The following is a 22,145-nucleotide window of genomic DNA, read 5'->3' as shown; positions in this document are numbered from 1 at the left end:
AAGGCATACCAAAATATTTTACAGCCAATCTTGGTTATTTTGAAATTAGTCACTGCTGAAATGTAGGGAAATGCACCAGCCAATCTGGCAACAGCAAGGTCCCACAAACAGTAACAAATGCATAACCAGATAATCTGCTTCTTCAGTGATGTTAAGGGGTAACTGTTAGTCAGGAAATCAGGGAAAACTCTCCTGTTCTTCAAATAGTGGCTGTGGGGCTTTTTGCATCCAGCTGAGAGGGCAGATAGAGCTTCAGTTTAATGTCTTATCTGAAAGACGGCAATCTCAGAAACTGCACTGAGGTGTCAATCTGGATTAATTGCCAAAGTTTCTGCGTGGGTTAAACCCATGACCTTCTGACTCAAGAGTAATTGATTTATAAACCAGTGAAAACAACTTTTCATTGCCTACTCTTCCAAATTTTGTGGCTTTCAAAGCCTCTATTAGATTTTCCCCATTAAACTTCTTTGTTTCAAAAGGTTCCAGTTGTTCAAATGACTCCTCATAACTATAATCTCATTTCTAATATCATTCTGTTGAACATGTGAAGTACCTAATGCACATCCTCTAACTATAATAAATGTATGAAACTATATATATATATATATATATATTATATATAAATAAAATGGAGTTGTATAGCATTGACATAATGTATATGATAATCATTTTCCCCAATACACCATCCCTTCTGATCTCTGAAAAGCGCTAACATAATCAATGAAAGTCACTAATTACAATGTGAAACTTTAAAAAAAATGTCAAAAAGTATTGCAGTATTTAAAATGAAACCACCCTATGAAGGACAAGGCTCATAGGTTAGAAATAAAAGTTTAGAAAGAAAATAATAGAAAAGAAGGTAAATCTTGAGTTGGTTGCATGAGACCAAGCTTGGGTTTCAAATTTAATGAAAAGGGAGAGGAAAGCTGTTTCCAATTTTCAGATCTGCAGAAATGACCAGTTCAAGCACTTCCTGATGAAAGATCATCAATCTGAAATTATAATCTATTTCTCTGACTGACCTGATGTGCATTTCCAGCATTTTATATTTATTTCAGTCTGATTCACTTAAGTTTTTAATTCAATTCCGTACTCAAGCTATGTTAGCAGTTCCCTTTGCCTTATTAGTTTAACTCACATCTTGTAGAACTGATGGGGTGTGTCTTCTCTTATTAGTTAATTCGTTGTACAGATTATTTGATTGCTAAATTAGCCATATAACTATGCTCTGTGACAGAATGCACGCACTTCAAACCCATACACCAGTTCTAGTAGTTTTCTAAAGTTGATATACACTTTCCAAACACAGCTAAAGTAACACCTGCAAATTTACTGATTTTCGATTGTAGAGAAAACAAATTAACTTTTCCTCAGAAATTTATAAAAGTCAATTCCCTAACAAAGACAATTAATTGTTGCAAGAGTTCTGTTATGGAGAACTTTGAATTAAAGATAAATAAAATGGTCACCCTTTGATCTCCAACAAAAAGGTAAAATTTGCAACCTTGGTTTCTAAGTTATCAACTCATACACGCATGCTAAAGCTACTTAACTAACTTAAGTAACTAACGTTACTTAAAAAGCCCTTCTGGTGTAAATGTTTCATTGCTGCATTAACCCTACATTAGTAAACATAGTTTTCCCTCATTCTCCTTTTATCGTGACCTATTTTTACCTTTAGTTAAACTTTTTTGTTAATGCCAAATATCCTTTTCTTAATTTTTACATAAATGTGAATTTAGACTGTTGCATTTACCAATTTTCATTGCAGGCTCTCTTCCTGATTTTCCCCATTCCCTATTGCTCCACAAGTCAGTAACTACAGCTAAGTGCAGTCCCATGGTTACCGTTTGAAAGCCAACGTCGGCCTTAAATCATAAATCAGCCTCGAAGGTGAGCACCAGCAGTCTATTCAACCAATAGGTGCATCACAACCAAGTTCAATTCTGTCCTCAACTGGCATTCTTGCATGTGCATTTCCAGTGGGAGTTGCTGGATAGCAATCAGGAGCAGAAGACTGGCAGATTTCCCGCTCCATAACAGTCAACTGAGGCTAATTGTAACAGCTAAGTGACCGCCAGAGGCAAGATCAGCTAAGTTTGGACAGACCAAGCATCAAACTTGGGACCTACGTGCATTGTATGGCTCAGCTGCTCACTGACTAAGTGGGTTTATTAACCTGGTTTGGAAGGCAAGGATTGGGGTGCAGGGGACCATTGCCACTCTCCTCCTATTCACTAAATAAATACATTTTGGGCTTTTTGTTAACCTGCTTTATCCTAGTTATCGAATGGCCATTTTAGGAGTGGGAGCGCTACCTACAAATACAGCATTTTCATTGACAGAGATTCATTTTCTCAGCTAGACTTTGGAAGACGGATGCAGGTGCATAACAGATTGGGCAATATCAAATGTTGGCACATTTTAGTGTAAATTTGGAAGCGACACCGAGGACTGGCTAACCCATCAGTAGCCCCCAGAGTTTGGCAACCAGATGAGTAAACTCATCTACACATCAACACTAGGTACATGTTTTTCTTGTGTTATTTTACTTCAAAAAGTTTAAGTTAAAGTGTTACTCATCAATATCCTTGTATGCAGTAACATATTTTAAGTGAAGCCAGGCTTCATAATGATTTTGAACTTACTTTTAAATTTGTAAGAGAATTTTGTCAGATGCAGATTACAGAAAAACATAACTGTGTGCATCTGTAACCCAAGCTCGGTGTTCAACAAAAAAGTACGAGCCACTTACAACTGCATCAGGAATGAAATTTCACCCTGGCACTGTGTTAGAAAAAATGTGGTTTAATCTGTCTTGGGATCATTTCTTTTTTGGTGCTTGTTGACACGTGACAGGACAGAATGCCTGTGTGTTGCACGCACTTCCAGGCTGCGTCAAGATTTTAAACAGATACGCATGCTTACCTGAATAAGAATATCTGCAGATATTTCATCGGACTTCTCTTGTGTTACATTCTGAATTTGAAGAAAATGGCTTTGAACAGCCTTTCCAGATCCCTCAGCCTCCCTAGGTGGAAGGGTCTTCTCTGGGGGCTGTTTGTTTTGCTGTTCTTTTAGCACAGGGGTCACAGCTGGTTTCTGCAACTTATTTGAAGGGCCTGACTGCAGTGAGCTTACTTTCTGTGCAGTGGGCTTCCTCTCTTTGCTAGTGTCTACACTGGAGGCTTCCGCATTCATTTCGATCTGGGCCTCCATCATGGAAATCTTTAAAATGTCTGTTTCCATTGACTTTTTGGAAGATTGCACCGTGTAATAGTTTGTTGCCATTACTGAACTCTCTGAGCTGCCACTGGCCGTTTTCGTGATGGTAGTGGCTTGGTAATTTCCAAAGGTTATTTTGGTGACCGTTGTTCCTGGCGTTATGATGGGTGGCTGTGCCTGCAAACGTCAACAGAAGCCCTACAGTAACCATTAAACGACAATGGGAGAACAGAGCAGAACAGTCTGGGATGGTTTTAAGTTATTCTGAATCAGACCAGTTCTGATGAAGGATCTACAACTAAAACATTTTTTCCAGCTTTTCTTCAAATAAGTTGCTGCGCATTTCCAGAATTCTCTGTTTTTATTTCAGTTTCCAGCATTTGAAGTTTTTTTTTTGCTCTGTCTCTCTGAATCAGTCAAGAACTGGAATGTCACAGTAGGCTAATCTAGGGACTGAGCCTTCCGCCACCTGCAGCCCCCCTCGTCAATCCCATCAAACTCAGTCTTCTACCCATGAATCAGTTCTAAGTAAACTGCCCAGAGTCAAACTGAGTCATACAGACCAGGAAGTTTCCAGGTTTGATTCCTGTTTGTACTGAGCGACTGGATCATTGGACAGGGCAGTGATAGGGATTCTAAAATTGGCCATGGTACTCTGGGATAGTGCTGGAGGTGAATCATAAATGCCATTCATTCCTGATTGCTATTCAGTGACCACTCCTGAAAATTGCTTGTGCGCAGATAGTCAGTGAACACAGGATTAGGCTTGGCAGTGATGCTGTCCACAGTGAAATAGCCTCCCAACACTCCATCTAAGCTCACACCTGAAGATTGGCCAATTGCACAAGATATGAGAGGGCAGCCAGAATCCATGATCAGCATGGAGGGAGGGAAAAGCAAACTAGCTATGCAAGAAAATGAGAATATTCACAGTACTTATGAAATAAAATATTAAATTTGTAATACTTACACCTTAGACTGGCTAAAAAGGAAATATTACCTCCTTTCAAAAAAAAAATTAAATTTGACCTGCTTCATCAACAAGTCCATTCCTTTTTCTTATTTCTTCATGGGATGTGGGCATCACTGGCTAGGCCAGCATTTATTGCCCTTGTTCAGAGGGCATTTCAGAGTCAGCCACATTGTAAGTAGGCCAGACCAGGTGAGGATGGCAGATTTCCTTCCCTAAAGGGCATTAATTAGTGAACCGGGTGGGTTCTAATAACAATCGGCATATGACAAATGGTCATCAGGCTTTTAATTCCATATTTTTATTGAATTCAAATTTCACCAACTGCCATGGTGAGATTCAAACCCTTGTCCCAAGATCATCTCTGGAATACTACTAGTCAGTGACAATACCTCAATGCCACCACCTCTTGTGCACAATGCTGCAAAGAGGCTACAAACTAACAAGATGCAAGTCTTGCCTGCCTGATTACTGCAAAATAAAATCAGTCTCAATTCAGTTCCTGGTGAGCATCACCCACTGCACCAAACTGCTCTTATTTTGATACTACATTGGCAATCCGAGTCGTTGAGGCCACACAATGTCTGATCCAGGAAATAGGAAACTCTCACTATAATATGGGACACCTTTCTAAGTTTTTGGTTGAGATAGAAAAACAAGGCATACTAGAATCCAGAGGTAAAAGGCCAATTTCCAAACCAATGACTTACAAGAACTTGCTGGCTAAGGGGCAAATCAGATGGCTTAGTGGTAGTGTCACTGGATTAGTAATCCACAGGTTTAGGCTAATGATCTGGGGGCTCAGGTTCAAATCCCATTGTGGCAGCTGCTGGAATTTACATTCCATTAATAAGTATGGAATAGTAAAAAAAGCTAGTCGCAGTAATGGTGACCATGCCAACCACCATTGATTGTTGTAAAAACCCATCTGGGTCACTAATGCCCTTCAGGGAAGGAAATTGGCCATCCTTACCCAGTGTGGTTGACTCTCATCTGCCCTCTGAAATGGCCTAGCAAGCCATTCGGTTCACAGGAAATTAGGGATGGGCAACAAATGCTGGCTTTGCCAGCAATGCTCACATCCCATGAAAGGGTAAAGGGAAAAAAAAAAACAGGCATCATATTGTAGTTAGAGTACAGAAACAGGCCATTCAGCTCAATGGTCTGTGCCACTGTCTCCACAAGAGCCTCCTCACACTAATGAGTAGGTTAGACAAAGGAGAGCCAATGGATGTTATCTACTTGGACTTCCAGAAGGCCTTTGACAAGGTGCCGCACAGGAGGCTGCTCAGTAAGATAAGAGCCCATGGTGTTAGAGGCAAGGTACTAGCATGGATAGAAGATTGGTTGTCTGGCAGGAGGCAGAGAGTAGGCATAAGGGGGTCCTTCTCAGGATGGCGGCCGGTGACTAGTGGAGTTCTGCAGGGGTCAGTGTTGGGACCACAACTTTTCACTTTATACATTAATGAACTAGATGAAGGAACTGAGGGCCTTCTGGCTAAGTTTGCAGATGATACAAAGATAGGTGGAGGGACAGGGAGTATTGAGGAGGCAGGGAGGCTGCAGAAGGATTTGGACAGGTTGGGAGAATGGGCAGAGAAGTGGCAGATGAAGACAACATGGGGAAGTGTGAGGTCATGCACTTTTGTAGGAAGAGTAGAGGCAGACTATTTTCTAAATAGGGAGAGAATTCAGAAATCTGGAGTGCAAAGGGACTTGGGAGTCCTAGTCCAGGATTCTCTTAAGGTTAATTTGCAGGTTGAGTCGGTAGTTAGGAAGGCAAATGCAATGTTGGCATTTATTTCGAGAGGACTAGAATATAAAAGCAGGGATGTGCTGCTGAGGTTTGATAAGGCTCTGGTCAGACCACATTTAGAATATTGTGAGCAATTTTGGGCCCCGCATCTCAGGAAGGATGTGCTGGCCCTGGAGAGGGTCCAGAGGAGGTTCACGAGAACCACCCCAGGAATGAAAGGCTTAACATATGAGGAATGTTTGAGGACTCTGGGTCTATACTTGATGGAGTTTTGAAGGATGAGGGGGGATCTGACTGAAACTTAGAGAATACTAAAAGGCCTGGATAGAGTGGACGTGGGGAAGATGTTTCCATTAATAGGAGAGACTAGGACCCATGGCACAGCCTCAGAGTAAAGGGAAGACTTTTTAGAACAGAGATGAGGAGAAACTTCTTTAGCCAGAGAGGGGTGAATCTATGGAATTCATTGCCACAGAAGGCTGTGGAGGTCAGGTCATTGAGTGTATTTAAGACCGAGGTAGATAGCTTCTTGATTGGTAAGGGGCTCAAAGGTTACAGGGAGAAGGCGGGAGAATGGGGTTGAGAAACTTATCAGCTATGATTGAATGGCAGAGCAGACTCGATGGGCAAATGGCCTAATTTCTGCTCCTATGTCTTATGATCTTACCAAATTTCAACCAATCTCATCAGCACATCCTTCCACTCCTTTCTCTCTCTCATGTACTTATCCAGCTTCTCCTTAAATACATCAATGCCATTCACCTCAACTAAGCTGTGAGGAACTCTAGATGCAAAAATTCAATATTCTATATATCACGTTAGCCTTCCAAAGTGATATGCTTCTTTATTTAAAGACAGTACTTTTAGCTTCGACTCAAAGTTATCACACTTAGGAGGGTAATACTACTCCAAGTGAGCAGTCTCACTTCATCTACTGTTGACACCACAGTCTTAGCAAAGCAGGTCCTGCAATTCTCATGCTGCAACTGAAATTAATAAACATTCCAGTGTATTTTTTTTTATACTGGATAAAGGGAAGCAATACTGAGCTAATTAATGCAACATGCAGAGACCAAGTGTATTTATCAGCTACATTCCTTCTGTGCAAAAATAGTGACAATTTTTTAGAATTAGAATGATGTTGGCAAACAGCAGATCCAGGAAAATCTTCTTTAAGATACAATGTCACAAGAGTTCATCACAAGGAAGGACAGGTATTAAGGAATATGAAGAAAAAGTCAAGAAATTTGGAGTAAAAAGGTAAGACTCATCTACAGCTAACAAAATGGCAGAGCAGACTTACTGTCGTACAAATTGTTCCGAGAAGACCAAAATATTCATATTACTTTTAGTAGAAAGTACTGAGTATAAATTAATTGTGGCAACTTCTAGCAATCTCTAACCTCCTAAAATCATTCTAATTTTTACAGTGCACCCCTACTGATTTCAACTGCTAAATCATTCTTCCCAGAAATAATGAGGCATGTTTAATGTTTAAAATGAAGAATTATAATTAGTAATTTAAACTTATACAAGTCCAATCCCTGTTTCGAAGGAAGTCAGCAGTTTTCAATAGGACAGTAGCAGGTTTACTACTTTGGGCCTCATACTCCTGGTTTCGAGTGGAGAAGAGGGAAGGGGCACAAATAGGTTAAAACACAAGTACACACCAAGAACATCATGGTAATCAAGTCCAGATCACTTCCGAAAATTCCAGTGAGTACATTACAAACCCTCAGTATTAATGTTGCCAACCAATTTTGTGCAACATGCAGACTATTATTCACTCTGATCCTGCTATCTTTAGATCACAGTAATGAGCAACAACCTGTTGAAACTGCTGACAGGTATTATATGCTCCCAGCTATTATGCAATGGTGTTACCTGGCCAGGAAGAGGTTGTTCTAACGAGACAGACTGTTGTTTTACAGTTAGCTGGGTCTTATCCGGCTGATGCTGCAGATGTGTAGGGGGCTGTAGCTGTGGCTTCTGTTGTGCTTGGTGTAGCAGTTTAGGAAGTTGCTGTGGCTGCTGTGCTTTCACTGCGATCACCTGCAGCATGGTTTGTTGTGTCTGGGTTGTTGCTGCAGACACTTGCTGCAGTGTTGGGGATTTGGTCTGTGTCACCTCCTGAGGTTGTTGCAGTTGTTTCTGTTGCTGATGGGATGGCTGCATTGAGGTGTTGGACCTGTAGAAGAGGCCCGTTTGTGGGTCCAATGTGTCCCCTTCCTCTATTTCACTTTCTTCAGCCTCAGAGTCGTCTTGCTTGGCTACAGCACCTTGACCAGCAACTGTTTGTAATTTTATCGGGATCTGGATGCAGATTTTAGGAATAAAGTAACCAACAGAAAATGAATGCGAGACATATTTGAACTCATCAGTTTAAAGTTTTCCACTCTTTTGAGGTAGGGCAAAGAGAAACACAAACTACATTATGTTGCTCAAAATTTTTAGTGCAATAGTAAAAATGATCAACTGTATTGAAATCCTGTGCCAGTAGTGTGGGTTCAAGTCCCACTCCAGGATTTAAGCACGTGATCTAGACCGGCCCCCACCAGTGCAGTACTGAGGATTGTTGAAGATGCACTACATCCTTCCAATGAGACATTAAAACAAAGCCATGTCTACCTGCTCCAAAGGGTAGGGTTGATCTTAAAGATCCCATAGCACTACTTGAAGAGCGGAGTTTGGCTAGCTTTACGCAAATACACATTCCTCGGTCAACACAACCATCAAAAATGTGTTGTCATTTGTGAGAAATCATGCACAAAATGGGCTCAGTATTTGCCACATGACAAGTTACTACACTTAAAAGAAATTCTTTGCATGCGAAGCACTGAAATTTCTGGGATATAATAAAGCACCAACTCATCTTGTAAACATAAAGTTACGGTTGGTTTGCATATTTTTTAAACAAGAAACTTGTTCTGACCCTTCTGTACTCTGAATTGCTTAACTTAAATCAATCATGTCTCAAAATGATTTTTTTCAATTCCATCTTTGCATCACTGCCAAGTACGTGGCCAATAAGCATAATTGAAATTGGCAATTTTAAGTGCCCTAATGTTTGTTCATGGGTATTGTATTGGCTACATGTACAAAAATCTGAGTTAGGAAACTAAATTAACAGAAACACACTATTTCACTTGTTCTCAATTTTCAGATGATTTGTTGACAAAGTAGCATTTATTACACATCTCTATTTGCTCCATAGTGGGCTTTCTTGCTGATTTTTACAACTGCATGGTTTATGCTAGTCCACTGCAGAGGATACCATGGTGCAATCGAATAGCACCAATCTGGAGTCACCTGTAGGCCAGACAGGGTCAGGAGGTATGGCAGGTTCCCAACACAATGACATTAGTGAACCAACTGGGCTCCAGCAATTTTCATGATTCTTTTCCCTGCTTCAAGTCCACAAATTCAATTTCGCAATTTACCATGGTAGAATTGGAACCCAATCAGAATGACCAGAGAACATGGGGAAATGGGGTTGGGGGTCTGTGCTTGTGATTTTCCTCCATGAAATTCCAGACCTCGCCTTCACTGGATGAAGACCAGGTTCTGCCCCAGAGGAGACACAAAGCTGCTTGAGTTTGGCTGGCCCTCATGTGATGAGCTACTGTGTAACATTGCCAGGCACCTGGGGAAGGTAAATATGCAGTAAAACTATAAGAAGGGAAATATGGGGGAGGGCTGGTAGGGGCGGTTGGAGGAGGAAATATAAGCAAAACAGGAGAACTTGAGGTAAACAGAATGGAGTTCCCACAAAGTTGAAAGCTTAGATTTTCATTGTAATTTATTAATTTCAAAACATCACGCTATTAAAAACTGGTTAATTGGTTATTGTTTAAATGCCATTTGTGGGATCTTGATGTGTGTAAAATAGCTGTCTCATCAAGTTTTATTTATGTTTGAGACACACAATTGGCACTATACAAATCAAACACTTCTTCATTCCAGCTACACTGTAAGCAAACTTTGGACACTTGGTTAACATTTCGTTTATGTTCAGACCTGCATTGCTAAAAATGACACACACAGTAAAATAACTATTCCCAACATTCTAACCTGTATATAACTAGCATAAAAAGGAGCAAATATGCACTCAGTCATTAGGCAGTGCAGTCTCCTGCACAACCCTCCCCAACTGCTAGTAAGGTTAACTACCCAGACAAGAGGAAAAACCTGTGACCAATTTCAGGAAAAACCCAGGGAAATTCTCCCCAACTCTCTAAAGCCTCGATTAAGCAAGCTCCAGAGGTGTGGAAAGTCAAATCAATTGACTGATGAAGCAAATGGCTCCATTTTCTTGTAGAAGGTTAAGTTTTTCTGAATGACTTATAATGGTACTGCAAGTCTGGGCTTTGGATCAATTAACTCAACCTGGCCTTGGTCAACGCACTGAGAAATTCTGCAGCGTGAATGGAATTCTGACAAATATACTAAAACGCAAAACAGCCTGACAAACCAAAATCACATCTCAAAGGGATTGCTCTCCTCGTATCAGTAACCATAATACTACCACTTCATCAATTTTAACTCCTTCTTGCTGAGGTAAAGTACCAAAAGTATTGTACCAGATGCCCTCTGATACCTCAATTATTTCTAACTGAGGCTCAATGCTTTAGATAGCTTTTTGATCCTGGGGTCACACCCAAACATGCACTCACCTCACATCCACCTGCACAAGGCCAAAAAAATTTGCTGACTAGCAATCAGGAGTGAAAAGTCTAGCTGATTTTCTTCTCTCTAAGAGGAGCAATTGTAGCAATCCAATGCCTTATGATTTTAAAGCCAGCAGCTCCTAAGTGCTAATTGCAAGGGAAGCTACGAAGAGATCATTGGAGCAGAGTGCACAATGTCCTGAACACTAACCTCTCCAGCTGGAGTGCCCAGGCTTGGATAAGGGGATATTTTTGGCCGACTCCTTCAAGCCTATGGCAGGTCCAATGACTGGAGCTGTAACCGGGAGAGCTGTGAGCCAACAGTGCAACTGAGCAGCAGTTCTGGTACCAATTGATCGGTTCTGCTCCTGCAGCAAGAGCAATGGCAAGGAGTGCTGCTGGAGAAGGCAGATGCAGAGAACGGTAAGAGCCAATACTTCCAAAATTCAGAACAGCAAGCCCTTGTGCAATTGTGGTACTCTATTATCTACCAACCTTTCCACTCTAAGCAGCAAATGCCCTCTGTTACAGCTAAAAAAAATCCCTATTTATAATTTTCTAACTAATCCTGCTGGCAGCACTATTTGTACAAAGATTGTGCACAGCTAAGTAATTACCTGCTGTAGAATGTGTGTGACTGCAATCGCTGAGGATACTGGAACTGATTTCATCACCGCAGGAGGCTGTGCTGTCTGCTGCTGTTGACCACTTGGTAAAAGCGATGTCAGTGCTACTTCGCCAGAACCAACACTTGAACTGGACACTGTTGGTTTGATACTTTTCCCTACATTGAAAAGGAAGCCCAGTCATTAATAAAAATATGTACAAGAGGGGAATAATAAAATTGTGAAAGACAAAACTGCATGAGTCGCAAATGCAAATGAAGCTCGAAGCAAGTACAAAAACAAAAAGTGTAACACTTTCCCTTCCTGCCAACATCCCTGCTTTTTGAGCTGTGGAGACCACCACCCTCCCTACCCTTAGCAACACGACACTGATGATGGACTGAACTTCCAAATGAGGCAGGCACCAGAAGAGCTTCCAGCTTTCTTCTACTTTATTATTTCATTAAAAATCCCATGGATTTTTAAATAGAGCTGACAAAAATAATGCAACTTCTGAAAAGCTAACAGGGCAACGTGCATGTTGTGGTTACTGGCACAATTCCCAACATGTGCCATTCGCCGCCATATGTACACATTCGGCCTCTCTCTCCAGCAGTACCGACTCACCCTATCTCAAAGCTGTCCTTACCCCAAGCTCATTTTATTCTTCGTCTCATCCGACGCCTTACCAAGAAACTTTTTCTCTTCCTTTCAGGGGTTAAGGAATGCAAACTCCAACAACTTATTAATACCAATGCCCATCCAGGAACCCTCCACCCCTTCCTGTCCCTCTGACCCCATCCCTTCTTCTAATCACAGCCCTTGTCATGTAGTCACTATACCCTCTGACCTTCCCTTCTCTGATGATGAACATTCTGTACTCAGCAAAGGACTCAGTTTCATCCCCTTACGCCCTCACCTCAATGAATTTTGGGCTCAGCATGAAGCTGAACTCTTCTTCCGTTGCTTTCATCTCCATGCTCATTCCTTTGGGCAGGAGTCCTCCCCTCACATTCAACGGATCCTTTCACCTGCCTCCAGTATTCTCCCTCTACCTGGGCCACTCCCTCTGATCTCTTACCTGCTCTTGATATTTTCATTAAGAACTGTCAGCGTGACATTGGCCATCTTAATTTCTCTGCTCCTCTCACACACTCTATTCAGTCTCCTTCTGAACTTGCTGTACTCTGTTCACTCAGATACAACCCTGACTGTTTTCAAACTTGCCGACAAGGGTGGTGCTGTTGTTGTCTGGCGCACTGACCTCTACCTCTCAGAGGCTGAGTGCCAACTCTCAGATACTTCTTCCTACCTCCCCATGGACCATGATCCCACCACCAAACATCAAGCCATTGCTTCCAGGACTGTCACTGACCTCATCTCTTCTGAGATCTTCCTTCCAGAGTTTCCAACCTCAGTCTCCTAACCCTAGACAGCCCCTCCTTCCCAAAATCCACAAACAGGACTGGCCGGGTAGGCTTTCCGTGTCAGTCTGTTCCTGCCCTACGGAACTCATTTTTTTCTTATCCTGACTCCACTCTCTTTCCCCTCGTCCAGTCTCTTCACACCTAGTCGTGACTCCTGTGATGCCCTATGTCATATATACAATTTCCAGTTTCCTGGCCCTAACTGCCTCCCCCTTCACCATGGACGTCCAATCCCTCTACACCTCCATCCCCCACTAGGATGATCTGAGGGCACTCCGCTTCTTCCTTGGACAGAGGCCCGAACACTCCCCATCCACCACCTCTCTCCTCCGCCTGGCTGAACTTGTTTCCTCAATGAACAATTTCTCCTTTAACATATCTCACTTCCTCCAAATGAAAGGTGGGCCCCAGATATGCCTGTCTTTTTGTGGGTTGTGTGGAATATTCCTTGTTCCAGTCCTACCCAGGCCCCCTCCCACAACTCTTTTTTTCAGTATATCAATGACTGCATTGGTGCTGCTTCATGTTCTTATCTGGACCTGGAAAAACATATCGATTTTGCTTCCAATTTCCATCCTTCTCTCACATGGTCCATCTCTGACACTTGCCAAACATTCCATGACTTCTCTATTTCCATTTCTGGTGATAGACTATCTACCAATATTCATTACAAGCCCATCAACTCCCACAGCTATCTCAACTACAGCTCCTCACACCCTGCTTCCTATAAGGACTCCATTCCATTCTCTTAATTCCTCCACCTCTGTCGCATCTGTTTAACTGATGCCACCTTCCAAAATGACACTTCTGACATGTCTTCCTTTTTCCTTAACTGAGGGCTCCCCCCACACTGTGGTTGACAGGGCCCTCAACTGTGTCTGACACATTTCCCATACCATTGCCTTCACCCTTTCCCTCCATCCCTCCCAGAACCATGCTAGGGTCCCCCTAGTCCTCACTTTTCACCCCACCAGTCTCTGCATTCAGTAGATCCTCCTCTGCCATTTCCACGAACTCCAGCATGATGTCAGCACCAAACACATCTTTCCCTCATCCCCCCCCAACCCACCCCCACCCCCAACACCCCCCCCCCCCAACACCCCACCCCACCACCACCCCCAACTCCTCCCCCGCCCCCCCCAACCCACACCCAACACCCCCCCGCCCCCCCCAACACCGTCAGCATTCCACAGGGAAGGTTCCCTCCATGACATCCGGGTCCACTCCTCCAACACCCCCAACTTTCACCCCCTTCCCACCGCACTTTCTCATGCAATCGCAGAAGGTACAACATCTGTGTCTTTACCTCCTCACCGTTCAAGACCCCAAACACTCCTTTCAGGTGAAGCAGTGCTTCACTTGCACCTCCTTCAATTTGGTCTACTGCATCCGCTGCTCCCAACGTGGTCTCCTCTATAATGGAGACACTAAATGCAGATTGGGTGACCGCTTTGCGGAACACCTTCGCTAAGTCCACAAGCATGACCCACACCTTCCTGTCGCTTGCCATTTCAATACACCATCTTGCTCTCAGGCCCACATGTCTGTCCTTGACCTGCTGCAATGTTCCAGCGAAGCCCAGTGCAAACTTTAGGAACAGCACCTCATCTTCCGACTGGGCACCTTACAGCCTTCCAGACTTAACATCAAGTTCAATAACTTCAGACCATGAACTTTCTCCTCTATCTTTACTCTTTTTTAATCCAATTGTTTGCCTTTGTTTTTTTAAATTTTACTTAATATTTTCATTTTTATTCATTTATTTGTTTTTTTTTAATCCTTTTCCCCAACCTCCCACACAACCCCAACCTACAGGGCCTTCTGTCACTGGTTTCTATGTTGTACTTTCACAGAGCATTGACTCTTCTTCTACTATTAACACGCTCTGCTCTTAGCTTTATGCCACCATCAGCCCCTTCTTTAGTCCTCACCACTACCGTTAACACTCCCTTTGATTTGTGTCCATAACATCTTTTGTCAATCTCCCCTTAGCTGCCACCTATCCCTGACCGTCTATCTTGCTCCATCTGCTCCATCACCTCTTAAACAGTATAAAATCCATCACATTTCTACTCCTCTTTAGCTCAGAGGAGTCATACAGACTCGAAACATTAACTCTGTTTCTCTCTCCACAGGTGCTGCCAGACCTGCTGAGTTGTTCCAGCATTTTCTGTTTTGTTTCAGATTTCTAGTGTCCGCAGTATTTTGCTTTTACATCAGCACTTTGTGTTTCAAAACAGGCTTCAGAGAATAGTATTACCTGCTTCCTCATTTCATTGGTTGGTTTTGCAGACAAATACATTCTGGTGTTTCTGACTCAGGAAACTCTACCTCAATCTACACTTTAGGCTTCACAAATAATTTTTCACAAGGTAGGCTGCAGGAATTTAGTGCTGAAATTATAGTTAATAGCACAGCACAGAGCGACTGCAGGCATTTGAAATCACCATCTGGTTTTGATGGTCGTTTGGTAGTACAGAACTTGAGTATTGCTGAAAAAAAGACATGTCTAAGGTTTTCGTCTTGCACTCATCTGGGAACTTGCAAGAATACCAATATAAGAGGAAAAGCAACAACTTATATTGTATGTAAAGACAGTGCTGGTTGGTTGGCTAGTGGCATTGCCATGGAGAATGCACCACTGATGGTGACTGACAGTTAACAGCCAAGCATTATTTGTAACTTAAACCAGGCAGCTTGACCCTGATTGGTCAGGGCATTGCCCTGAGGACTGAGTCTGTGAATGGCTGTCACTTAGTTTGTTTAGCTGAAACAGTTGCAGTGTATGTACGTGTTCCTTCTGTCTGCAAAGAACAGGGCCCTGTGTATTAATATATGTAGCCTCCAGTACACGCAAATGTGCCACATTGCGAGCCCGAATGACAATCTTAAATTGGTTATTCGAGTAAGGCGTAGCACAGTGAGGATTATTTAGCAAATGCGGTCCAATCGTGGAATCACATCTCATGTTGAACATTGTGTTTTGAGTTTTGCAAGTACAAGCTGGTTGGGTATGGTCTGGGTATGTACCCTGCCCGTTGCAAATAGCGACTTGGCCATCCTGTATGATATGATCGTTTATGCGAGGTGAGATTGAACAGATTGTTGTAGTGTTACTAAGTTACACTGTGCCCTCTACTGCACTTGGCCTAAGGTGTACAAATTTCTTTCATTTTTCGACTTGATTCTTTTTATGCTGCTATATCCCTTCAATGGATGTCCACACCATAAACGGTGCCTGTTTGAAACATGTCCGCACCATAAACTCACTTAAGCGGAAGCGGTTTGGCAACGCAACGAATGATGCTACTAAAGACGTAACAAATCGCTCTGACCACGTATTCTCAGAAAGCAAGGACTTTGTTCTTGTGCATGGTTTCAATTTTATTGCGCCTTCATCCCAAATCAAGCAGGAAGAGGTATTAGCTGAGTTTAAAGTCCTCTATTCCCAACTATACCGCCACAAGCCAACGTCCACTGAAGACGCTGAATCCTTGAAAGTGCACCTAGCTGATCTAGTGCATGCATATTGCAGGGTTCCGAATGACCTGTCGGACTTTCACATACAACGTGAATGTCTTACAGCGTTGTGAGGCCTTAAGACCAACCCGGAAATTAACATCAGCAAACCTGACAAAGGGACGGTAATAGTCATCCTTAACAAACATGACTATATCAACAAAATGCATGCCATTCTTAATGGCAGGTCCAAATTCGTATCCATTGGACCTGCTGCTCAACATGATCAGAGAGCCTTGCTCGAAAGTAAGCTTAAAAAAAAACTTGCTGGGCTTGTGTAAGAGAGTGATATATATGACAGGGTTCATCCTCATGGTTCATTATGTCTGTATATGTATGAGCTACCCAAGACACACAAAAGTGATGTCCCTCTATGTCCCATCTTATCTATGACCGGTTCTGCACAACATGAAGTGGCCAAAAGGTTGGGTGAATTGTTAAACAGTTTTGACCAAGTTTTCCACATACACAGTGAAGGACTCCTTCACATTTGTGAATTCCATACAGATTGCATATTGATAGTAATGCTGTGTCCATGTGCTCATTTGACATTGCTAGCCTATTCACCAACATTCCACTTAAGGAAGCTATAGATATTTGTGCTGCAGCAGTGCATCAAGGCAACCTGGACCCACCACCATTGCGTGAACCAGTATTCATTCAACTTATGAACCCGGCAATTTGCACGGTTGAGTTTAGTTTTAATGACACCATGTATGCCCAAATAGATGGTGGTGCCATGGGATCCCCTCTAGGTCCAGCTCTCGCAAACATCTTTGTTGGGTTTCATGAGAAACGTGTCTTTGATGGAAGGACATCTAGCTCCCTACCCCTCGCAGATTTCCAATATGTGGATGATACATTGGTTATATTTAAATCCACAGCTGCACGTAACAATTTCCTTACATGTCTGAATGGGCTCCATCCTGCGCTCAAATTCACCTATGAAATGGGGCAGTCAAATGAACTCCCCTTCCTTAACATTGTAGTTGAGAAATCTGCCAGGCGATTCTCTACCACAGTCTACCACAAGCCTACCTTCACTGGTCAATATACATTGGGATTGGTCTTAGCGGCAACCTTGTAAACAGGGTCCAATCCATTTGCTCACCATGCCAACTTGATGCTGAAATAGTGCTGAAATTATCTCCAGGATAATGGCTATCCTGATCTCATTTCACGCTTTATGTCATGCAAACTCATGAATGGGCCTAAGGCCCTCACTTTTGGCCCTGAAAAGTGCCCAGTCCATCTCAGATTACCCTGGAAGGGCAAGTTATCTCAAAGATTTGAGCAACAGGTGAAGCTAGCTGTTTCACGCTGCTACTATGTAGTAGCAACATGAGTGGTGCCATCAAGCAAAAAAGACGTTCTGCCTATCAAATGAGTAATGTGATATATGAAGTTCAGTGCCAGTGTGATGCTACGTATGAAGGCTGTACGTCCTAAAGACTGGCAGGTAGTATCAAACAGCCCCAGCCGTTGTTCACAACAGGCAGGGTACAGACCATACTTAGCCAGGCTGCGCTTGCAAAACTCAAAACACAGCATCCAACATTAGATTTGATTCCACAATTGGACAACATTGCTAAATAATGCTCAATGTGCTATGAATTACACTGATAAACAATTTAAGATTGTCAGTCAGGCTTGCAATGTGGCGCATTTGCGCGTACTGGAGGCTACATACATTAACACGCAGGGCCCTGTTCTTTGCAGACAGAAAGAAACACGTACATACACTGCACCTGTTTCAGCTAAACAAAATAAATGACAGCAATTGACTGACTCATTCCTCAGGGCAATGTCTTGACCAATCAGGGTCAAGCTGCCTGGTTTACATTTCAAACAATGCTTGGCTGTTAACTGTCAGTCACCATCAGTGGTGCATTCTCCAAGGCAATGCCACTTGCCAACCAATCAGCACTGTCTTCACCTACAGTATTAATTGTTGTTTTCTCCCTTATCTTGGTATTCTTGTGAGTGTCCTGAAGAGTGCAAGACAAAAAGCTTAGACATGTCTCTTTTTTCAACAATAATCTGGTTTTGAATTGAACCAAAAGCTGGTCAGGCTACAAAGGCTAATCCATAGGGTCACCTGTGCTTGGCTATCCATGCTCCAGCCAAGTTCTGGTGTTCATCACCACAGATAGACTACGATGAAGAGAGAAGAATAAATGTTCTGGAAAACACTGGTTCACTTGAAGCTGCACCATTACTATCTTTGTAACAACACGGCTTAATTGCTAAAATAGGTGTGCAATTGAACAATAACCTAAACCTGCCCTATTATTAAATAAAAGTTTCCCCTGAACTGCTTTTGCATACTTTGCAAGAAGTTAGTGTGATGACCCAGGTGCCTCGTGAAAAGCTTGTATTTTCTTTTTTTGCAAGGTCCCCTTTTCAGGCCAGTGAAATGGGGAGTTTCTGAAAGAGGGTTAATTAGTTTTCTGATTATGACATCATTAGATTCCAAGAAATGCCCATGCGACCAGAGGTTGCCATGGCGATGAACAGCTAAGAAGCAAATGGTAAAAAGAAAGCTAACTGCAGTGGTGTAGGGTTTCAGCTTGTGTTACTTTTTGGCAGTTCAGAACACACAGAATTTGAGAGGGAGGAAACAAGCAAGGTTCTCTCCGAGTCGAACAGTTTTCCTTTTAGCAGTTTTCGACCAGATCCTTGTGTGAAACAGGTCTCTGAAAATAGAGCAGAGACTGTATTACTGTGTGTGTTAGACAATTGGAAAGAGCAGAGAGTGGAAGATAGGAAGGGCAAGGTAGAACAAAATGAACAAGACCCATTGCTGCTGTTTCAGTGATGCCAGCGCCTACCAGATAGTTTAAAGAGGTTGGAGAAGGAAGTCTCTGGGGATTCTGCACCATCAGGACAGTCGTGACCAGAATGAGAATGAGAGAGGGTCTGTAGACGTGCACCTTCTCAGTGGTAACCCTGTCCAGGTACTCTGGGTGGAATATGGCTGCTGATGAATGCAGCTCAAGGGTCAAAATGACTGAGTTGGAAGTGAGAAATCCTACACGGTTTTTCCAATTTAGCCTCCGTTATGAGATTGCACGTGGTGCTCCATTTGTTTGGGAAATAATGCAAATGCCTGTAACAATGTGCAGCGTCTCTTTGTTGTATCAACTATTTAAAGTGAAATTCACCTTTTTGTTTGAAATAGCCTCACCTGTTAATGAATGTTTTAATTACTTGGCTTCTTACAGTAAAAGTTTTAAAAAGTGAAATTTTGTCCAGTGGTTTGCTTTCCGTTGGCTGAGTGGGAATGGGAATCCCCATGCGGATTCCTTCCTTTCTAAAAAGTTATCAGTTTCTATAGAGATTGTAACATTAGTTTAGCAGATAGTTCCGAGTAGACAAAAGGCAGACTTCCAAAATCTGTCAGGTAGTAAAAACTTGCTGGCCTTAGTTCCCAATTACTCCAATAATGGAAACAAATCCTTCAAGTGTTTAAGTTCTGCTCAAACATGCATATATCTATAGTTTGTCAGTTTGTTTAGGTAAGGACGACAGGCAGTGCCACAAAGGGAATATTCAACAAAAATTACAAACATCTGATGATGGCAAGTAAGAATTCAAGCCAAACAAGTACAGTTCACTACATGCTGTAGTCAATTTTCCTTTTCATATGTAAAATTCCACTCAATACCCAATATGCAAAGCAATTATGTAATGACCCAATCCCATTAGGCTTCTCACACACACAGAGGACTGTCTAAAACTGCTGAAATGCTGCCACCTAGTGGCTTTTTAAAAACCTGTCTGGGAAAATTATATTCAGAATTGTTAGACAAGTCACTGAGATGTACCAACTTAAACTTCAACTGTCTGAAAAAAAACTTGCATGACAATAAAAATATCTTCATTCAACTGTCTCTTTCCCAACCCTGTCCATGTTAATTGTATACCATTCGCTGCCTGCTTAAGACTCACACTACCCATATTGTAATGCTGGCATCTGTTTCTGGATAAGTCTCCTGTTTGTCTTTTCTGTTTGTTTCCCAGTAATCTTGTTTGGCGCTCATACATCTTCCTTTACTGATGTACTCAGTCTGTCCCATACCTTTTTTAAAAATAATACCCCATTCACTCCACTACCATATTGTATAAAATGTATCCCGATTCAGTCCAATGGGATTTAAAAAAAAAAACATACTGAGCAATTTGTCTGATTTCACTCACCAAAGACTGTTTCCCCAGAGGAAATGATCCAATTAGGATCAAATGCAGCAAGTAATAAAAGAGAAATAAAGAAAGTTTGGAAGTAGAAAGATAAAGACACTGGGGTTAGTTGCACACTACTAAATTTCTTCTACCTTTATTGAAAATTGGAAAATAACTTGGCTCAAGCTAGCTGGTGACTACTTTCCAACCCTAACGAGTTGTAGAATCTTACTTACACATAGGAGTTGCTGCTAATAACTACTGCGGAGAGGGTGAAAAAGAGAGTTTGGCGAAGGATTCAATGGCCTTTTCACATACTACATAAAAGTGTCATCTCGGGTACCTATGGATACTGCATCCCTGAAGTGTTAAAGGTTCAACCAGCTTGCTACTCAGAAGAAATGCCCCTTCGGCAAAAGGAATCAAATCTGTGAGAATTCAGTACTACAATGCTTCAGAGCACACGAGACAGGTGAGTTTGACAGCAACACGGATCAGTGCCACAATGAAACTGGATTCATTCTTCAATAAGTACAAATAATCGGAGCTTGAAAATCACTTTTTTCCATTTGTTCTCACTCTGTAATTTTTCTCCTGAAGACAATTGGTGTACTGTGACAAGGTTGCCATTCAGCACTTCACCTTTATCACTGATGATTTTAGACAGCAAGTGTTTGCAGGCTCTTTGACTATGGAAGCTATCACAGTTGAACCCAAATTTGTTAACCAATGCCTATATCCCCAAACCTTTTTAAATAAGAACACCTGGTTGGCTCTCTTTCCACTGCTCCTCAATCTAGAGTAGCTAATTATGAACACTGCCTCAAATGAGCCTAAAAGGTAGCATAAATGGGCTAAAATTAGGTTTTATAAAAAATAACAGATATGAAGTGTCCACATTATCAGTTCTGCAGCAACTCCATTATAAATTGGCACCAGATCAGCTTACAAAGTTCCAAAGCCACTCAGGTTCTGTGACCTCCTGGCATGAAGCTACTGAAGGTGATTGAAAGGGAATGCTATTTACATAGTGATTTCTTTATAAAAGTCAGAAAAATAACAAATATTTCTGTAACATATTTATATATATATATATATATATATAAAAACACATAACTTGAATTAAATAAACTTATCTTCTTTTAAACTCAAGCCACCTTGGAGGACACTTACCAGAGCTGAAGTACTCTGAAGCCAGCTCTGAGTCAAGTGCAGTGATGGCTGGACTTTCTGGTGACAGTCTCTTTTCCTGTGTCATTTGAATTGGGACTGCCATCTGACTGAGGTCAATGGTAGGCTGCCGAGATTTAGACTCCAGCTTTTCTTTACCTACACAGAATAAAAAGTAGTGTCCAAAATCATTTCCATCAGCCCACTTGGTTCCTCATCAAGAACAATTCAAACAAACTGCTCAAGAGTCACCTATGTTTAATCAAAGCCTGCATACATAAATATTTCAGTGAAGTCTTGTCCAATGGTTTTTTTTCCATTGGTGCATGGGGATTCCTTCCTTTTTAAAAAGTAAACAGTCTCAGGAGTTACGGGATTGCTATCTCTATCAGGAACCCTGGCTGATTTCTTCGCACTAGAGGTGGTCAGCTATGCCAGTGCAGACCGGAGACTACTACAGTTAGCTATCCATTACAAAAACAAAAATACCTGGAAAAACTCAGCAAGTCTGGCAGCATCTGCGGAGAGGAACACAGTTAACGTTTCGAGTCCGAATGACTCTTCAACAGAACTAAGTAAAAATAGAAGAGAGGTGAAATATAAGCTGGCTTGAGGGGGTGGGAC

At 42.1% G+C, this 22,145-nt stretch overlaps 1 protein-coding gene across 12 annotated transcripts in view; it reads right to left on the bottom strand.

The window, feature by feature from the left end:
* Positions 1 to 22,145, bottom strand: part of emsy (EMSY transcriptional repressor, BRCA2 interacting) — a 92,562-nt gene that overhangs the window by 670 nt on the left and 69,747 nt on the right. For 9 of the 12 annotated variants that reach the window (XM_041199011.1, XM_041199010.1, XM_041199012.1 and 6 more), the window contains 4 exons: positions 21,525 to 21,680; positions 11,236 to 11,402; positions 7,836 to 8,264; positions 2,929 to 3,402 (listed from right to left, as the gene is read on the bottom strand). In XM_041199011.1, the coding sequence (XP_041054945.1) occupies positions 2,929 to 3,402; positions 7,836 to 8,264; positions 11,236 to 11,402; positions 21,525 to 21,680 (1,226 nt within the window). The remainder of the gene's footprint in view (positions 1 to 2,928; positions 3,403 to 7,835; positions 8,265 to 11,235; positions 11,403 to 21,524; positions 21,681 to 22,145) is intronic. The other 3 variants (XM_041199020.1, XM_041199017.1, XM_041199022.1) reach the window with 3 other exon arrangements.

Source organism: Carcharodon carcharias, chromosome 11 (genome assembly GCF_017639515.1).
Source record: "Carcharodon carcharias isolate sCarCar2 chromosome 11, sCarCar2.pri, whole genome shotgun sequence".
NCBI classification, from domain to species: domain Eukaryota; kingdom Metazoa; phylum Chordata; class Chondrichthyes; order Lamniformes; family Lamnidae; genus Carcharodon; species Carcharodon carcharias.
Note: the sequence above shows the minus strand (reverse complement) of the source record. Positions and strands in the feature narration are given on the sequence as shown.